Genomic DNA, 20,792 nt, shown 5'->3' with positions numbered 1-20,792 from the left:
TTACTCTCATGTTTAACATTTTTATTGAGTTATAAAGTATTATAAAATGCAAAGTAAATAGAAAAGCAGTGGAGGGGAAAAGTGGAAAGAGAAGTGAGAAAAGATAAGAAGAAAAAACACAGCTAAACATTTATATGAAAGAATAATAATTGATTTCCTAGAAAATGCTAGATATTTAGGCTGAATTTTCTCAACTTTGCCCACAGTTCAGTTGTAGATTCTCAACTGATAACCGTGATAATCTCAATTCTGTTTATATTATTTGGGACTGTAAAGAAAAATGTATAGCAACCAAATTACTAACTTACTAACTGTTGTGATTCACTTAATAGCTGTGTCAAAAATGACCATAAAGTGAGGCAACTTCACTTAACGGAGAAATGTTGCTTCGCAATGGAAATGTTGGGCTTAGTTGTAGTCGTAAATCAAGGACTACCTATATTCAGATGCTGGGATGAATCTGTGGCTACGATCGTATATATGAACCAGTAGCCAAGCATCAGAATTTTGATCACAAAAGTCGTGACTCTGAAGAACGGTCGTAAGTCACATTTTTCAGTGCCTTTGTGACTTCAAACGGTCACTAAACGAACAGTTGGAAGTCGAGGGCTACCTGTATTTTCACCATGTAACTCCACAAAAGAAAGACCAACAAACATCCTTGAGTGTGGCTTCTACTTATGGGAGAAGAGAAATCGTGCCAAAATGAAAGCCGAAGGGAATTCATCACACAACTCTTGATGATTTGCAGGAACAAACCTGCAACATTTATAAGTCAGGAGTCTTTTTTTCTCCCCTGTTTACAAAAATAAAAATGAATGGGAGTCTGCCTTGTCACACAGTTTTAACTTTCGGAAGCTGCTTAAACCCTGGAAGGGTGACAAAGAAAGATTTTTTTTTTTAGATTAATGCGTTGATGAATGAGCGGTCAAGCACACGGTGTGATTGCTAGCCATAATAGATATATATTTAACTCTGTGTTTATTTAAACAGGAAACGTTGCTTAATCCCGGGACATTTACAGTTCTGTAAAACCTAATGGACATCCGTAGCTTTTCTTGGATATATTTTTATTCTTTAGTTATCCTTTAAAAAGCACAAGGAAAAACAGAAAAAAGACACTGGGGATGGGGGAAGGGAAATAAGAACAAGCTGGGAGAGTGGAAAGAATTAAAATGGGATTTGTTGCCAAAATCATAACAACTGATGCTGTGCATTAGTGAAAAACAATCAACTTGCTTATTGTATCTATGCATGGGTAAAAAAAATGTATTGTACATACATATGGTTCTCAGTCTATTAACAAAATATACAAAATAAATTAAAATTGTAATTGTACAATTTATAACTCAAATTGTAACTTATTTTGTGTTGGCAATGGACTTCAAATAAGCTACTAGAGGTGGTCCTTGACTTTCAACCATTCATTTCGTTGCCGTTCAAAGTTACAATGGCACATGAAAAAAGTGACTGATGGTTTTTCACACTTACGACTCTTGGTCATGTGATCAAAATTCAGACACTTGGCAACTGATTCCTATTTATGATAATTGCAATGTCCTGGGGTCACGTGGTCCCCTTTTGTGACCTTGTTAAATTAAGTCAGATTCACTTAACAACCATGTTACTAACTTAACAAGTGCAGTGATTCACTTAACAATTGTGGCAAGGAAATTCGTAAAATGGGGCAAACTTCACTTAACAACTGCCTCGCTTAGCAACACAACTTTTGGGCTCAAATGTGGTTGTAAGTCAAGGACCACTTGTACTTTTTTTCCCCGATGGCCTCCTCTTATTTCAGAGGTCTACGGTCTGAAACCTCAGATTCACAGAAAGGGGCTGGTGCTCATGGAATGGTCAATAAAATCAAAATGGCAGCTGCATCCGTGCAAGCAAAACCCCGCCCCCTTTTTTTACATCCATTCAGGAAGTAGGTGGGGCTTCAGTCCACCTGCTATTTCAATTCTTCCTATGGATGCTCTTGCATTATGCCCATATATTGTCTACAAGTTTTAAATGTAACTAGACAACCCCTGCGCTGTTGGGTCATCGTTTCAGAGATACTTCCTTTCCTAAACAGAGAAGCAGAAGGACCAAGGATGGGCAAAAAAAAAGCAGGGAGCAGGAGTAACTTCTTTCCAGCTTCCTGATTGAGTTTTCTTGTCAGAATCTGGCAGGGTGTATTGATAAACCTCCCTTCCCTTCCCTACCCAACCTACCATACCCTACCCTACCCAACACAACCTTACCCAACCAAAACCTACCCTAACCTGTCCAAACCTACCCTACCTATCCTACCCTACCAGTAAGTGCCTGCTATTTGGAGGAAGGCGGGGGGAGAGAAAGGATTATGAGACTGGCTGGGAAACTGTCACAGAATGTTGAAAATGAAGATCAGGTAACTACAGTGATTCAGCAGCCAGTAGCACTGAAGCAAGCATAAGTTTCCCAAATTTCATTCCCTCGGGAGTCACAAGTCCTGGATTTTATTTATTTTATTTTATTTATTTGATTTGCCAATTGTTTACAAGATAATAAGTATAAGTGTATACATAGTTGTGAATACATGAAATGGGTACATATAAGAAAAATAAAAGAAGAATAAGAGAAACAATAGGACAGGGACGGTAGGCATGTTGGTGCGCTTATGCACGCCCCCTACAGACCTCTTAGGAAAGGGGTGAGGTCAATAGTAGACAGTCTAAGGTTAAAGTTTTTGGGGTTTGGGGAAGAAACTACAGAGTCGGGTAGAGTATTCCAGACATTGACCACTCTATTGCTGAAGTCGTATTTCCTGCAATCAAGTTTGGTGCGGTTAACTTTGAGTTTGTATCTATTGTGTGCTCTTGTGTTGTTATGGTTGAAGCTGAAGTATTCATTGACATTTTGAACACCTTCTGTAAGTTAGTCCATTTAAGATACCTAGCTACAAAAAGTGTTGCCTTATGATGCACTGTTTAACCCAGGTGATGACAAGAAGACTTTTAGTAGTCTATAGATAGAACAGAGGATGGCCCGGAGGCTCAGAGATAAGGCGCTGGACTTGTCAGCTGGAAAGCTGGCAATCCAGGTTTGAGACCTGAACACCATGCAACAGGGTGAACTTCTGTCCCCACCCCAGCTCCTGCCAACCTAGCAGTTTGAAAGCATGCAATTGCGAGTAGATAAATAGGTTCCACTTCCGTGGGAAGATAACAGTGCTCCATGACGCCATGCTGGCCATGGAAATGTCTTCCAACAGCACTGGCTCAATGGTCTTGAAACGGAGATGACACCCCCCATACAATTGGCAATGATTAGTAGAGTAAAATCTGCAGGGCTTCCTTTGCCTTTTTTATATAGCTAGAATAGAACATAAGAACACAGAATAATAGGGTTGGAAAGGACCTTGGAAGTCTTCTAGTCTAACCTCAAGCAGGAGAACTTTTACAAATCTGGACAAATGGCTGTCCAATCTCTTCTTGAAAATCTCCAGTCATGGAGCACCCACATCTTCTGAAAGCGTTCCACTGATTAATTAATTCTCACTGTCAGGAAATTTCTCCTTAGTTCTAGGTTGCTTTTCTCTTTAATGATCTTCCACCCTTCACTACTTGTCTTGCCTTCAGGTGCTTTGGAGAATAAATTGACTCCCCTCTCGTCCTCTTTAGACTAGACATACCCAGTTCCAATAAAGGAGAGTAATTGTAGCTCAGGGTTGAACTGAAGGGTCCTTGTTGTTCTCTGAGTGGGATGACCCAGGGTGGGATACAAAATAAACAGAGTCACACAAAAAAAAAACAACAACAGGTGAAGCCCCTTTTATTCCTTCACTTTGCTTCCAAGCTCCAAATATCCTTGACTGGAGACAAAAAACTCCCACACGAGCAGTTACAAGAAGGAGGAAATGCCGTTTAAATTATAAATAGTAAAAAAGAACACAAGCCAGGCAAGATAAGGGGTTGAAGATGTCCACAGATATCAGAACACACACTGGGAAGGACGCCAAACTCAGAGAGGAACAATAAACTAGAGATATTTCCACGCTTTGTTTCCAGCACTCGCCCGTACGCATGTCCGTCCTCTTATCTAGTTGTCACAGCTGCAGCCCATGAAGAGGATCAAGGCCCTCTCCTCCCCAGTAGACCACCTCTCTCCCTTATCCTCTCCTCCCTGTGTGCCCTAGGATGAAGAGGGGACGGGCCTGGGTCCACCTCTGACTGCCCAGCCTGCCTCTGCCCTTCCCCAGCCTCCTCCACAACCTCCGGAGCCACACTTCCACTCCCTGTCGGCTGTTCCTCCTCTCCCTCAGAGTCAGTCTCCACCAGGGGCATGACACTGAGCTTGCTTGTTTTCTTGCAGACAGTTCATTACCCTAATTAGGTAACTTCATCAGCGCTAGTAAGGAGTTTGCTACTCAGTTCCCTCAATTGTTCATCATGGTTTAGCCTCCATATTCCTTATTCTCAAGGCCCTTCTGAAGAATCACAAGGGAACCCCAAAGGTGCTTTTTCAAGAGGCAGCTTGGCTTTCTGAAGCTTCTTGGATGAGAAGCAAAATGTCTTCAAAGAAAAACCAGAAAGTCCAGTTGCCTATTGAAAAAGCACCTATGGGACAACCATGATCTGGATGATTGAAAATCTCCATAGACAATCACAAGTGTCACTATTGATGTGGTAAGAAGAAAGAATTATGAAATACGTGGAGGGTAATTGTATAAATTACATATAGAACAAGACCGCTGAGCAGGAGATATGCAAAATGTTCCTGGCTGATGAACCTATTAAAAATATATACACTGCTCAAAAAAATAAAGGGAACACAAAAATAAGACGTCCTAGATCTGAATGAATGAAATATTCTTATTAAATACTTTGTTCATTGCATAGTTGAATGTGCTGACAACAAAATCACACAAAAATTATCAATGGAAATCAAATTTAGTACCAATGGAGGTCTGGATTTGGAGTTACACTCAAAATTAAAGTGGAAAAAAACACTATAGGCTTATGTGGCTTTCCTGACCCTGTAGCTTTTCCACCTCTGCCTCTAACATATTACACTACCAGAAGAACCATCAGGAGATGAGATAAGAATTCTAAACATTATTCTGAACTGCAGCCGTGAAATTATAATCTCCATTTAGATTATAAGAAAGTAAGTAGAAAAAAATTATACTGATTGTAATCAAATCCACCCTGTTCTACCGCATTGGTCTTCATCGTTTTTCCCCCCAAAACTACATAAATAAATCCCAGGCTTTTCAAATTAGGGCTTGATCTTTAAATATTGATTTAAGTTGTCAGTTTTGATGCTTCTCCAGTGGAGTGGATGCTTTGTATTGTTCTTCATTATTTTATTGAAAAGCATCCTCTTATTTAAAACAAATGGATACAATTCTTCATTCAGGACATAGGTGGAATTTAGAAATGACTGTCACTTCAAACTCTCAAAAGCAACCAGAAATTATTGACTACTTAGCACCGAAGAATTATTTAAGTACAGGTAGTCCTCAGTTTATAACTGTGAATCCAAGAGCTGAAGAAGCTTCTTGGATGAGAAGCGAAACGTCTTCAAAGAAAAACCAGAAAGTCCAGCTGTCTCTTGAAATAGCAGCTTTGGGACAACCATGGCCTGGATGACTGAGAATCTCCACAGATACTTACCGGTACTTGTAAATATTATTTACAAGTAAGTAATAATAAAGTATTATTATTATTACATTAACATTGCCTATAAATGTAATAATAATAGAACACCCCAGGCTTAACAATTGTCGATAAGAAAGATAAAAAAAAGACTGGATAGTGGAAGTGGCAGCACTCGAAAGCAGCAGAAGAGAAGAGAAAGAACTGGAGAAGATCACAAAAAACAACCAACTGCAAATAGAAATACAGGTAGTCCTTGACTTATGACCACAATTGAGCCCAAAATTTATGTTGTTAAGTGAGACATTTGTTAAGTGAATTTTGCCCCATTTTACAACCTTTTTGCCACAAGGTGTTAATGAATCACTGCAGATACATTGATAACATGATTGTTAAGTGACACTGGCTTCCCCATTGACTTCGCTTGTCAGAAGGTCGCAAAAGGGGATCACATGTCCTTGGGACACAGCCACGGTCATAAGTATGAACCCAGTTCCCAGTTTTGATAATGTGACCATGAGGATGCCACAAAGGTTGTATGTGTGAAAAATGGTCATCAGTTACTTTTTTCAGTGTCACTGTAGCTTTGAACAGTTGTAAGTCGAGGACTTCCTGTAGAACAATTGTGGCAAAAGAAAGATAGCCCCAAGACTGATAGAAAAAGGAAAAGGAAAAGGAAAAGGAAAAGAATGGAATGGAATGGAATGGAATGGAATGGAATGGAATGGAATAGAATAGAATAGAATAGAATAGAATAGAATAGAATAGAATAGAAAAGAATAGAATAGAATAGAATAGAATAGAATAATGGAGTGGAGTGGAGTGGAGTGGAGTGGAATAGAATAGATTAGAATAATGGAATGGAATGGAATGGAATAGAATAGAATAACAGAGTTCGAAGGGACCTTGGAGGTCTTCTAATCCAACCTCCTGGTCAGGCAGGAATCCCTATACCATTATAAACAAATGGGTGTCCAATCTCATCTTAAAAACCTCCAGTGTTGGAGCATTCAGAACTTCTGGAGGCCAGTTGTTCCACTGATCAATTGTTCTCACTATCACACACCTCAGGTACAATTGCAAAACAACTGGAGCATCACTTGGAAACCATCAGCACTGACAAATTCTCTCCATCAGTCAATTGCAAAAGGCAGCCTAACTTGGAATAGCTGACATCCTGCAACGATACCTGAATATTATGGAACAACAACATCCCAGGTCCTTGGGAAGGACTCAATAGGTGGATTAAAATGCCGAATCCAGTCTGAACATCTGGCTGACTATGTGAGGAAGCAGAATAACAATAATGGAAGAAACTTTTATTGGGTGAATCAGCAGGTCAAAAAGCAGCATTTCTCCAACCCGATTTTGCTAACAGGTCATCCTGTAAGATTTTAAACCTGAGTCTCCCCAATATTGAATTCACCCCTAATTATTATAAATTTCTAGTGGACTTCCTGAGAGGAATCTGGCTTCTGTTGGGGTTTTTAGAGTAGACAGATCCCCTGATGGAATTAAAACTACACATATTTTTCCTTCTTCTCTTCTTGGTTCAAATCAACCCACTTTCAAAAAAAAAATCCAGAGATTTGCCTCTAGGCAGCCGATTCAAGGTTGCTGATAACAGATAACAGATAATCAGAGTTGGAAGGGACCTTGTAGGTCATCTAGTCCAACCCCCCCCCCGCCCAAGCGGGAGACCCTACACCATTTCTGACAAATGGCAGTCTAGTCTCTTCTTGAAAGTCTCAAGTGATAAAACGCTCCCACAGCTTCCGAGGGCAAGCTGCTCCATTGGTTGATTGTTCTCACTGTCAGAAAGTTTCTCCCTTATTTCCAGGTTAAATGACAGGATCATTACAAATCAGCATGACTGAAATCTGTGCGCACGCTGGCAAAGTTTTAACATGCAAATGCTCCTTCTTGCTCCTCCCGAGGGACCACGCTATATTCTCTGCCAGGTCTGAAAGAGTCGTAATACCTGAGACAGCCTGATTGAACTGGGGAATTGGCCAAGTCTGCTAATTGGGGCCTTATGACCTCCTCAGTAAAGAGAAGGAATTCGCTCAAACTAATCCAGGTGTTCGGAGCCCAGTACTTGGGAGGTTCATGGGAATGAAGAATGGAAAAGGAGACTCTTTTTTTTGGGGGGGGGGGGGGTGTCTCGGTTTCCCGTCTCCCAACAAATGTAACCCAGCCAAGGAAAGTTGCACAGAGCTCTAAAATGGCAGCTTGCTATAACAATGTCTTTGTGCTCTTTTTTTTTACACATGGTATTCCAACATGTGGGAAAAGCAGATTTTTCTTTCAAGGTGCCTCTTTAAGGGAAACAAAGCATTCCTCAATCAACTGGCAGATATAGACAGGTAGTCCTCGAGTTATGACTGAAATGGCGTCTGCCTATTTCATAATAGACTGGACCAGAGGTGTCAAATTCAAGGCCTGTGGGCAGGATCCGGCCTGCTGGATGCTTAGATCTGGCCCACAGGCCTACCCTGGAAACAGCAAAGGACCAGCCCGCGGTGTCTCTACCAGCAAAACAACCCCCCCCCCCCCCCCCCCCCCCCCCCCTAAGAGAGCTCGAGAGGGCCACGCAAAGTCCTCCCGGGTTCCCGACTTTTCAGCCACAACGGCCTCCTGCAACTCTCTGCCAGTGAAAACAGAGCCCGGGCAGAGTGCATATGGCCTCCACGAGTTCTGTTTTCACTGGCAAAGCACTGCAGGAGGCCGTCGTGGCTGAAAATGGGCCGGTGCAGCAGAAAACGGAGCCTCGATGAGGGACATCGAGCTAGCCACGCCCACCCTAGCCACGCCCCCAGCTCCCCAAGGTCAAACACAACCCTGATGTGGCCCTCAATTACAGGGGTGGGATTCAAAAATCCCAGCAAGCGGTTCGTTGCCCGGTTGCTGGGCAGGCGTGGCCATGGAGGGCGTGGCCTACTGGAACTTCCAAGAGAGCCGTTTTTCGCCTTCCCAAGGATCCAGAGGCTTCTCCCAGGCTCCTGGGAGGGCGAAAATAGCCTCCCAGGCTCTGAAAACCCACCGGAAGCCAGAAATAGCCCGTTTCCAGACTTCCAGAAGGCCTATTTTTTTTCCCCCTCCCAGAGCCTCCGCGCGGACCCTGCACTTACCTGTATCAAAAATGGGCCGTGTGGAGACTCCTGGGAGGGCAGCGGCAGGGTGGGCGGGGCCAGCTGGTCAATTCAAATACCGGTTCAGTGAACCAGATGAAAACAACATCCGGTTCACCCAAACCAGTCCGAACTGGTAGAATCCCTCAATGAAATAGAATTTAACACCCCTGGACTGGACAGTCACTTGTTCTGAAATGGTATAGGTTCTCCCGCTTGAGCAGGGGGCTGGACTAGAGGATCTCAAAGGTCCCTTCCAGTTCAATTCTGACTCTGATTCAATAACATGACCATGGGATGCTGCAAACAGCTGAAAATGCAAGCTTCTGAACACCAACGGAAGTAGCCTTGGAGAGGTTTGTTGTAACTTTGAATGGTCACTAAGCAACCAGTTGTAAGTCAAGGACTACATTGATTTTTATATCATTTAAGGTTTATTTTACAGTGCCAAGCAAGGGGTCCATTCCAAGCATTGCTACATTTTCTGGTTGTCACAGCATCTTAACTGTGTATAAAAGAAAGGAAAATAAATAGGAAGGTCATGCCATTCATTCATTTGTTTTTTCGTTCATTCATTCCTTATTTCACAAACTTCTATAGCCACCCATCCACCTAAGATAATTTTGGTGGCAAACAGAAATAAAGAATTATTATTCTTTGGCTCAAGTTCATAAACTTAAATCAATATAGGTAGTCTTTGACCACACTTGAGCCCAAAATTTACGTTTCTCAGTGAAACATTTGTTAAAATGAATTTTGCTCCATTTTACAACCTTTTTTGTTACAGTTGTTAATCGAATGACTGCAATTGTTAAGGTAGTAACACGGTTGTTAAGTGAATCTGGCTTCCCCATTGATTTCGCTTGTCAGAAACGTGACCCCAGGACATGCAACTGTCACAAGTATGAGTCAGTTGCCAAGCATCTGAATTTAGATTATGTGATCATGGGGATGATGCAAAAGTTGTTGCAGATAAAAGCCATTTTATCTTTGAATAGTCACTAAATGAACTGTTGTAAGTTGAGGACTACCTGTACACTGAAAAGGAAAATGTAGCAATGCAGAACACCAACAAGAATTCAAGTAAAAACTGTAGCTTCTATTCCTTCTTCCCCTGGCTTCTTCTGCCCCGTAATAAAAAAAGACAGTGGTGTCTACAATCATATTCCACATGAAACAGAATCAATTCTGGAATTGGTTTATTTGTAAATGTGCACCAGGTGACTGGTGTAGTTTATATTTAAATTTTAAAATAATTATTCCCCCCTCCTGCTGTGTTTGCAAGTGCTTTCCTACAACAATGCAAAACAGTGGCTTAGACTGAACCATGTAAAACAAAATAAACTCGAAGAATAAAAATCACACAAACAATTCAACCCACACAAACAGAACCTCAACCACCAGCTCATATTCACCGGCTTCAAAATCCTCGCACAATATAAAGAGAAGTCAACTTTGGGAAACAGAAACAGCTCAAAGATGCAGCCAGACTGTTTTATTGACTGGGTGGGAGAAATCAAGCTGTACTCTTAAGGTCCTTCTCTATTTGGAAGGAGGGAGAGAGGGCAAAAAAGTCAAAATGGTAACCCAAAATGCAGGCTTCAAGCCTGCCCTTTTTCAGGTGTGTTGAATCACAAGTTGTCGCAACTTGACTTTTTTGATGCGGACACCCCAGTGATGGTCTAGCATACATGAAGTCCTCAGCTTACAGCTAGTTGCTTAGCAACTTTTTGAAATTTTGAGGGACCCCCCCTAAAAGCTACTTAGAAACCTAGTTTCCAAGTTTTGAAGTTGCATTTTGATTTACAACAGTTCGTTTAGTGACTGTTCAAAGTTACAACAGCACTGAAAAAAGGGACTTATGACTGTTTTTTCACAGTTCCTATGCCTGTTTTAGTAATTGCCATAAAAAAGGGGGAGGAAGAAAATCTGGAAGAGCAGTGTAGCAGTTTGAAAATCGAAAGTACATTCCCACTCTTATCTTTAAAAGTTTGTAACTAAAACACCTTTTGCCAGGGAATATATTTAATTGGAGAACATGAATGATGACACCCAGCCTGTGAACATGCTTAATTGGAGAATCTGGTTTATGAGACACCCGGGGGGGAAGGGGGAAACAGGGCCACAGGTGACTGTAAATTATGTATGCCAGAGTTGGCTTCATACAGGGCACTGCCAGTATGTCGCCTCTAATAAATCCTTTGAAGTTTTTTGAAGTTTGGCTCGAGAATCATGATTTAATTAGGGCAAGTGCTGGAATCCTGACAGGGACCTTTGCAACATCCCATGATTATGTGATCAAAATTCAGATGTTTGGCAACTGGTTCATACTTATGATGGTTACAGCTTCCCAAAAATGCGGCAAAACTCACTTAACAAATGTCTCACTTAACAACAAAAATTGTGGACTCAATTGTGGCCGTAAGGCGAAGACAGCCTGTATTTAATGCTTTAGGGGAAACTCTCCTCCTTTTGTCATTTCGTCCCTGGGAATGCAGAAAACTGAATAAATGTTGAAAAGTAGATATGGTGTTTCATGTACGGGAAAATGCCAAGCACGTTTTCCTGGCTTATACCGGTTAGGATTTGCTTTTATTTGGTTGATAATGCTAAGCTCATTTTAAGATATATATATTCCACATTTTTATCTCTTTCCTTTTATCTGCTGGATATCCACCAAATTGTTTCCTTCCTGTTTTGAATAGAAGAGGGATCACCTGGTGTCCTCTTTTCCTTTTCTATTCCGCTGCAGTTATGCATATACAAGGATTAAGGCTGGGATAATTAAAGCCACTCCCTTTGAGGTAATCCATGCTAATTACTCTCAGTATTATTTCAGTGGCTCTGAACAGTCTGGTGATGTACAGATCATTTAAATTCTTGCCTGTTGTTCACGTCGTGCAGTCTTCCTACTTGCCTTTTATCCTCGTTTTGCCAGTTAATTACTTTTGAAGTTGGCTGCTATTTTATAAATAAGCCCCAAGCTATGCTTTTTCCTAGCTCATTTAAATGGAGTATGCACACTTGCTGTGATCTGGAGTGTGCCGAGTGCAAATTGTGGTGGAAGTTACCCACAATAATTGTAAGAAGTTAATAAAGATGGTAGGAAAAGATAAAAATAACAGGCTCCCATCCGTCAGCTGTACATATTGGCATTCTGGATTGATTGATTGATTCCTTCATTCATGCGTTCATTGATAATCCCAAAACTAGGGGGGCGGGAAATTGGTCTGTCTTGGCACTGCAAGGCAAAACAAGGGTTAATGGTCTTGGCCAACAGAAGAATGACCTTGGGCTGAATTACATACAGATAGTTCTCAACATACAACCACAACTGAGTGCCAAATTTCCATTCCTAAGCAAGATAGTTGTTAAAATTAATTTTGCCCCATGTTGTTAAGTGAATCACCACAATTGTTAAGTTAGTAACACGGTTGTTAAATGAATCTGGTTTCCCCGCTGACTTTGCTGGTCAGAAGATTGCAAAAGATGATCACATGGTCTTGGGACACTGCAACTGTCATAAATATGAGTCAACTGCCAAGGGTCTGAATTTGGATCATGTGACCGCATGGGAATGTTGCAATGGTCGTAAGCAGGGGTGGGATTCTACCGGTTCTGTCCACCTCTGTCAAACCGGTAGTTCTGAAGAGCACCAGTCATAGAACCATATTTTCTATTCTGTTCTGTTCTGTTCTGTTCCGTTCCGTTCCACTCCACTCCACTCCACTCTATTCTACAGGTAGCCCTCAACCTACGATTACAATTGAGCCCAAAATTTTATATTGCCAAGTGAGAAATATTTTAATTGAGTTTTGCCTCATTTTACAACTTTTCTTGCCACATTTGTTAAGGGAATCACTGCAGTTGTTAAATTAGTAACATGGTTTGTTAAGTGAATCTGGCTTCCTCATTGCCCTTGCTTGGCAGAAGATTGCAAAAAGTGATGGGATGACCCAGAGCCACTGCAACCATCATAAATGTGAGAAAGCTGTCAAGCATCCGAATGTCGATAATGGGGATTGCGCAACAGCATCCCCATTGGGGATGCTGCAACAGTCATAAGCGTGAAAAATGGTCACAAGTCATTTTTTCAGTGCTGTTGTAACTTTGGTCACTAAATGAACTGTTGTAAGTCAAGGACTACCTGTATTCTGTTCTGTTCTGTCCTGTCCTATTTCTGCTGGGCAAGAATAAAGATTTTTCTGGCAATCTAGCGGGAGCATTGGAGCAAAATATTCGTGTTCTCTTATGAATCCAGAAGGCAACCAATTTTGTTGTTGGTCCTAATCAACTCAAGGTCTGGCATTTGTATGTTTTAATGAGACAAAGAGAGAGGCGATTGAATTACATATCTAGGAACCAATGAGAACTTATCTTACGAACTATATAGGAGTAGTAAAATTTGTTCAATGTTAGTTTAAGTTAGTTATTTTGTCCTGCAGGCCTCATTTAAGAAGAAGAGGCCTCTCATCTCCTAGGCTTTGACCTCAGAAAGATTGCGTATAGGTAGTTCTCAACTTATGACTACGATGGGGGCTGGAATTCCAGCACTAAGCAAGATGGTTGTTAAGTGAGTCATGCCAGGTTTTACAACCTTTTTTTGCTATGGTTATTAAACGAATCACTGCAGTTGTTAAGTGAATCACATGGACATTAACCAGGTTCCCCCGTTGACTCTGCTTATCAGAAGCTGGCTGAGAAGGTCACAAATCACATGCAATTGTCATAAGTACAAGCTGACTGCCAAGCACTTGATACTGCAATGAATTTAGGTGTGAGGAACAGTCATAAGTCACTTTTTTCAGTGCCATTGCAATTTCAAACAGTCACTAAATGAATGGTTGTAAGTCGAGGAGTATCTACACTATCCCAAACCCAAGTATAATACAGACATTTTCTGTGGCATTTTGAATGTATAACCTGACATTGGCCAGTTACTCTCAGCTCCATAGATCTTTAAAGAATATTTGTCTACGGAGATTCTCAGTCATCCAGGTCATGGTTGTCTTCAAGAGGCAACTGGACTTTTTCTTTGAAGACATTTCACTTCTTATCCAAGAAGCTTCTTCAGCTCTGACTGAATGCTGGGGAATGGAAAGATTTATATTCCTTGCAGACAGCTGACTGGATGGGGAATTCTGGGAGCTGAAGTCCACAAGTCTTAAAGTTGCCAAGGTTGGACATTCCCTATTTAGATGAAACAGGGTGCAAACCTGACCCTTTCAGAACCCGGAAAACAGTTGAAAATGAATCCAAGATCTCAAAATAAATCCTTCCCATTTTCAGCTTGGGGTAACATCAGAATATAACAGTTTGCAAGAAATTAAAAAGAAACGCTGATGGTTTGCTACAACCAATCATGTATTCAGGCTGGGCCACTCAATCCTAGGTAAATATTTAATTGTTTTCCTATCTTTTTTGCTGATGCAAATGAAGAGAAAGAAACCCTCAGAATAAAAATAAAAAATATTGGAGCTCAGGAGGTAGGGGCTTAAGGGGTGGTCGTCAGCTGCGATTCTCCACAGTGGGGCTCAAGCCCACAGTGAAAATCCTACCCTACAGGTAAGTTATTTTTTTCTTCTTTGCCTATCCTATTCAGGCATTAAGTTTCATTCCTTAAATGCAAAGGAAATGTTCTACTGAGAAACGTTTTAGCCTGAGGGTATCCAGTCGCCCTGAGCACAGCCAGAATTTTGTTGTGCACACATTGTGCTCTCTAAAAACATCACTTCTTGGACAAATTTCTCACCTTTAAGTGGAAATATAAACATAAAGAGCGGGGATGTGTGTGTTTGTGTCTGAGTGTGTGTCTAGCTTCTCTTCGCCAAGCATCCCTCCTGCCTGTCTAAGGGAATTGATAACATTTTCTCCAGAAACAAATGCCTAACACTGCATTTGCAAAAAAAACAACAAAAAAAAACTCAGGAGCCAACGGGGAAGAATTGGCGGGAATTTACTTGCTCTGGTTGGTACATGCAAGCGGACATCTACGAAAGGATCAGCCTTTTTAAATAAAATTTTGAGATGCCAGATGTGTTCAGGGCTATTGTTGTTTTTTAAGATATCACTGGGCATTCTGTTTTGTTTCATGCTTCCTTTTTTGACTGATTCTTCCAACAAAACAAAGTTCCCTAACGGAGGACAGGAGGTGTGTGTGTGGGGGGGGGGGAATTAATTTTTCTTCTGCTGCAGCTCCAGCAAATAAGGCATTAAGTTTTTCCAAACCACCAACTCCATTTTAACTTAGCCTAGGGAAGATCTTTTGCTTTTTGTCTACTGTTATGCTACCACTTCAATACTCTTTCTCTCTCTTTCTTTCTCTTTCCTTTCTTTTTTCTCACCCTCCCTCTCTCACCCATTCCCTCTATATATTTCTTTTTCTGCCTCTTCCTTTCTTTTTTCTCTCCCTTTCTTTTTCTCTCTCCTTCGTCTCACTCTTTCTTTGGTTCTTTTCTCTCTTGCTTTTTCCTTATCTCCTTTCTTTTTCTCTGTTTCTCTGTCTCTGTCTCTCTCTCTCTCTCTCTCTCTCTCTCTCTCTCCTCACACACACACACACACACACACACACAGCCACAGTAAATGTGGCCTCAAACTTCCTTAGGGCAGAGATTCCTCCAGTCTTTCCACTCCTATCAAAATTCCCTGTATAAATGGATGACTCCATATAAATAGATGGGTGGGGAAGTGAAGCAACTGAGTGCAATAAAAGGGAATCAAACTGATTTAAGTCTATGTTTACGACCATCATCTATGGGATTATTTATGGCCACTTTTTCTAGTCTGATATGCCAGGGCAAAGGGTGCAAAACTGCATGTTTTTATGGGCTTCCTGGTTTTGGTTGCAGCTCCTGGAGCCCTTCCAAATAATTCCAACGCACTATACATAGTATCGGAACAGAAGAGAAAATAATTCCCTTACAGCTGTGCAACAGTTTGGGAATAATTCAGAAAAGGTGCTGGGGAGCACTGATTTCTGAAATCATGCAACCTTGACAGCTGCCACGTGATGCTGGGAAAAGACGCAGTTGCTTTAAAGAGTTGCAGACCGGTGCTGCTTTCGTACATCCGGTGTAATCAAGAATTTTGGGGGAATGTGTGCAAAAAACCATCACCCAGCCCTGAATTAAAATGTGGGAACATCACATACTAAGTGCATTTAATTAATTGCTTGTTAAGTGACCGGGCATTTAATCAAATTCCTGTTCCCTTGCAGTAAAGCCGTTCAAAGGCCTGGTTGCAGCCCCCCCCCCCACCTCTCCAAATCAGTTACAGGCAGGGAATAACAAAAGCTGAAAAAAAGTTTGGAAGGCACCACATTGGGGGGAGAGAGAGAGCCAGAAGGGTGGGGACGTCATCTCTTCCCTGTGCAACTGAGAATTGTATAAATTGTGTGCTGTGCAAGATGACATCCATGGTGTGGTTTCCAGCAGATATCTAGGCTGGGAAGGCCACTCTGCAGAGTAAGATATAAATTCCTTAAACTCCCTTAGAAGCAAAAGAGGTTATTTCTCTATTTCCTATGCAGAAGTGCATCACAACTCGATATTTGTGAGCTGCATCTCCCATCATCCTGTGCCATTAATTTTCTGGTTAGGGCAGAGGGAAATTAGCGATCGTACATGTCCCTTTGTTAGTCCACAAACTTCCTTTAATTAAAATAATGTGGTGGGTTGTTTATGTTCTTAAAAAGAGAGGACGAAAAGAATAAGATTTTTTTTTACTCAAGTTTTGCATGAAAAGGTCTACAGTACAGAAACGAGTATGACTCTAAGGCAGAGGAAAACATAACTTGAAGCTTTTATTCCATAAGGGGCCCTGATGATTATTTGAGAGGTCTGTGCAGTGGGATTTAAAATACTAGGAATTGAATGGGTGAATAGGGGGACTTCACCAGTGCTCCTTTTAGAGTAAGGGATCTGCAATTCTTTTCCAAAATAATCATTTTCTCCCTTCTCCGAGAGAAAACATAGCTTTGGATATAAACACCCATGACTTACATAATCCAGAACATTTCTTGCATTCATTATGGGGCAGTTCTGTGTTTTGTTTTTTAAATCATTTATTTTATTAATGTCTCCCTGTTTTGATATATTTCATTACTTTTGACCATTATAACACATGTCTGTATCTAACTTCAACGTCCCCTCTCCAATTCAAGATAGCCTCATACATAATGCTGAAAGAATTAGCCAATGTTTATGGTTGGCCTGGTTAAACCTCTAGTCTAATCCTGGCTCATCCTTTTTGCCATGGGTTAAAGCTGACCAGCATTATAAGGCATAAACATTTGTGACTGGAGAAAAATGTAGAAGGAAAATTAATTATTCTGACTGACTTGGAATGAAAACTGACCTGGAGTGAAAAATTTGCTTAAAACCAAGGATAGAAAATTTTCTAATGGTTAAAACTAAAACAATTGGGCAAATATCCTGGATTTAATATTTTTGGATTTAATGCAATAGAAGGGGTTTAAGATTCAGAGTGTACCAATTTATACACGAAACAAGGAAGCTTGAAAAATTTCTCTCCAATTAATATACCCAGACATTTACTATAATTTAATAACTGCAGAGCCTTAGTTTAAGAAGGAGAAATAAAAAAAAATTCTCCAATGTCCACATTTTACATACCACAAATCTTACAGTCTAAAATTTCCTTTGGGTGGTAGCCTTAAACTTTTCCTACCTCCTTAAATAAGTTGCTTTTTAAATACTCACAATTCTCTCCCTCCTCCCTGGCCTGGCACACACGTATCACCAACAATAATTCCAGAGAAGAACATTGTGTTTTTTTCACTATCAGCTCAGAGCAAACTTTCTAAAAAAGAAGATGTGTGTAAGCTTCTCCCTACCCCCACATATTTTGAGTTTTGCTAGATGCCCATTTTTTCCCAACTTCTGACATGTTGAGAATATATATATATTCCTGTCAGCCAAAAGTACAAGAGGCGTCTAACTCTGATCTGGAAGTGCAGCGGAAGAAGAAATATATATATATTTATATATATATTTTCTAGAGAAGACTTGAAGATGGAGATATATATACATATATCAATTTGGACTCCCTAGTTTAGCAGAAAGTTGTTGGCTTGAAAAATAAGAGAGGACGCCTAGAATTTGAATACCTTCCCTTAAACAAAACAAAAAAACCCACACTACTTTCAGATCTAAAATTAAAACGTTCCTCTCCCCCTCTTTCTTAATCCAAAGGCAGGCGGGTGGACAGACACTGTGTTTGTGTGTGCATTTGATTAGGCAGTTTTATTTCTTTCTATCTCTCTCTAAAGAGAGATAAATACCCCCCTTTCCAAATTTTTAACACCTCCCTTGCAATACCCACATTACACCCACAAACACACACACAGAGGCAGTTTTATAATTTGGGGGGGGGGCGGAGATCTCCGATCTAGAGGAAGGGTGCGGAAGGATTAAATTAATCCCCAGAGGCATTTTTTTTAAAAAAAGATAACCAAAGAATTAGCAATAGAAGCCAGGATAATTGTGAGAGGAAAAAAAGGGGGGAAACCCACGAAAGAAAATCGATGGCGGGCAGAGGACGTGTTTCTTTTCTGCTTTTAAAACGGAACATCTACGGTTCGTCAGCAGTTCCCTTTTTTAAAACAAAAACAAAAAGATTTCACCAATATGATTATTACTGTGGTTATTGGCGTTATGATGATTATGGTTATTACTATACAATGACATGTGCCAATGTTGGAGCCTGAACAGAAAGAACATAGTAGAGTTCCTGATTTGGGCCAAGTGTGATTAGACAGACAAAAGGGAATCGGTTCCGATATTAAGCCAAATCTTTGCATTTCATTTTCAGCTGGTTTATATATATATATATATATTTATGAAACGCAGGGCTTCCTCTCCCCCCCCCCCGCCGGGCTTGGCATCTCCCCACGGGACCCCCTCCCGTCCCGACGGCCTCCCCCTGCCTGCTTCTTCCAAGCCCCCTCCCCGTTTTTAATTCTCCCCTTTCTCCCACCCCTCGGAAACCCCACCACCACCATTTCCCCAAAAGCGACGGCTTCGACTCAGAGATCCGTCCGAGAGAGAAGAGAGAGCGAGTTGTTCCCGCCGAGCGCCTTACTTACAGCTGCGGGAATCCGCTCGCAGGACAAGGAAGCAGCAGAAGAGAAAAAGTTTCATCCTGGCGCAAAAACGACGCTGGGGGGGCGCAAAACGTGACCCTATTTTTTTAAAATATATATATATCTATATAACTTGGGGCGGGACACTATTCCCCCCACTTTTTTAAAGGATCTTTTAGGCTCCCCAAAGTTTTCTTTAAAGTTTGCCAAAGTTTTCTTTAAAGTTTAAAGTGGGGGAGAGTATTTTTTAAACTTCTACCCCAATCTTTTTTTTTTTGCTCCTTCTCTCCTTTCTACTCTCGTTCCCCCCTTCCCCTCTATAGAGAGGCAAACCAGGGCTTATCCGAAGCTAGTCTGAGCAGTTCAAACTTGACAAGTCCTCTAATATGCCTTTTGCACTCCCCGCCCCGCCCTGCCCGCCCTTTCCCGCCCCGTGGGCTTTTGGTGGAGCTGGGGGTTGGGGGGGTTTGTAGAGAAATGAACTTGGAATGAACAAGCCTTTGCTAAATACCTCGTGCCCCCCAACCCGGTCCCCCCCCCAATACACAACTCTTTGCTATATGGACAACCAGCCTGCTTTTTTTTTTTTCTTTCTTTTTCTGATTCGCAAGAGGAAAGGCGGCAGGGATCCAGAATCAACACCCCCCCCCCAAAAAAGCACAAAACAATGCCCAATTTCCAACTCATTTCCCCCCTTTTTTTCTCCCCCTTCTTTTGACCTCCTTTTGCCTCTTACTCAACCGGCAGCTGCAAAGAGCGCTTCTGAGTCAGGGGAAGGAATCGTCTGCCCGGCCGGTTGGCTCGGAAGGCGATTTCTTTCGTGGGTGCGGTATTTTCCTGACCGCCCCCCCCCCCGCGCTCCCCTCCCGTGCCTGCCCGTTCTCTCTGCGTAGTTTTGACCGCTGATGCGCCTCTTCAGCCTGCGCTCTCAAACACCCCCCAACAAAGGTGGTCTTCCCTCCCCCAAAAAACACACACACACACACACACACACGTCTATTTTCCCCGGGCGCAAAGACGTCGGGTACAATAAAGGAAAAGGGCCCTCTAGTCACGCAATTGTTTCTCCTCCTCCTCGTCCCCGTCCCGTTCCTGGACATCTGAGCGGCTGGCTTCCCCCAGCTAATTAAGTTCAAAGGTACTTTATGGCCTCGATGATGTTGTTGCCCGAGGCGAAGTATAAAAACTCTTTGGCGGGCATGTTCAGCGGTGCCAGGTTGAGGTAACGCAGGAGGAGGCCCCAGCCAAGAGTGCCTAAGAGTTCTGTGTGAATCAAAAGTTTTTCCTTTCCTTTCCTTTCCTTTAGTTCTTGCTTGCTTCCCTCCCTCTTTTCTCCCTCCCTCCTTCCTTCCTTCCTTCCTCTTCCTCCTTTCTCTTTCCCTCCCTCCCTCTCTCCCTCACTCCCTCCCTCCCTCCCTCCCATCTTCCTTCCTTCCCTGTCTCCTTCCTTCCTTCCTTCCTTCCTTCCTTCCTTCCTTCCTTCCCTTCCTTCCTTCCTTCCTTCCTTCCTTCTTCCTCCCTCCCATCTTCCTTCCTTCCTTGTCTCCTCCCTCCTTCCTTCCTTTTCCATTCCTTCCTTCCTCTCTTTCCTTCCTTCCTTCTCCTTCCTTTCCTTCCTCCCTCCCTCCCATCTTCCTTCCTTCCTCTCCTTCCTTCCTTCCTTCCTTCCTTCCATCTCCTTCCTTCCCTCTCTTCCTTCCTCCTTCCTTTTCCTTCCTTCCTCCCATCTCCTTCCCACCCTGCCTCCCTCTCTGCTTTTCTTCATTCATTCATTCATTCATTCATTCATTCATTCATTCATTCTAATTTTCACTGTCCTTTAAACTTTTCACCTTTTACAATAGTTGCCCATCTGTAGAATAGAACTATTTATATAGGTAGGTCCACCTGTGACAAAACTATAAGGAAATGAATGTTTCCTGCTTGATTTAA

At 41.8% G+C, this 20,792-nt stretch overlaps 1 protein-coding gene across 1 annotated transcript in view; it reads right to left on the bottom strand.

The window, feature by feature from the left end:
* Positions 1–19,246, bottom strand: part of CRLF1 (cytokine receptor like factor 1) — a 53,747-nt gene extending 34,501 nt beyond the window's left edge. The window contains exon 1 of the mRNA XM_087952728.1: positions 18,864–19,246. Within this exon, the coding sequence (XP_087808854.1) occupies positions 18,864–18,918 (55 nt within the window). The 5' untranslated portion in view covers positions 18,919–19,246. The remainder of the gene's footprint in view (positions 1–18,863) is intronic.
* Positions 19,247–20,792: the final 1,546 nt, after the last annotated feature.

The sequence above is a fragment of the Notechis scutatus genome, chromosome 1 (assembly GCF_049901735.1).
Source record: "Notechis scutatus isolate UNSWTSFEM ecotype Mainland chromosome 1, rNotScu1.2, whole genome shotgun sequence".
In the NCBI taxonomy this organism is placed as follows: domain Eukaryota; kingdom Metazoa; phylum Chordata; class Lepidosauria; order Squamata; family Elapidae; genus Notechis; species Notechis scutatus.
The sequence above is the reverse complement of the archived record's forward strand: the minus strand, read 5'-3'. Positions and strand labels throughout refer to the sequence as shown.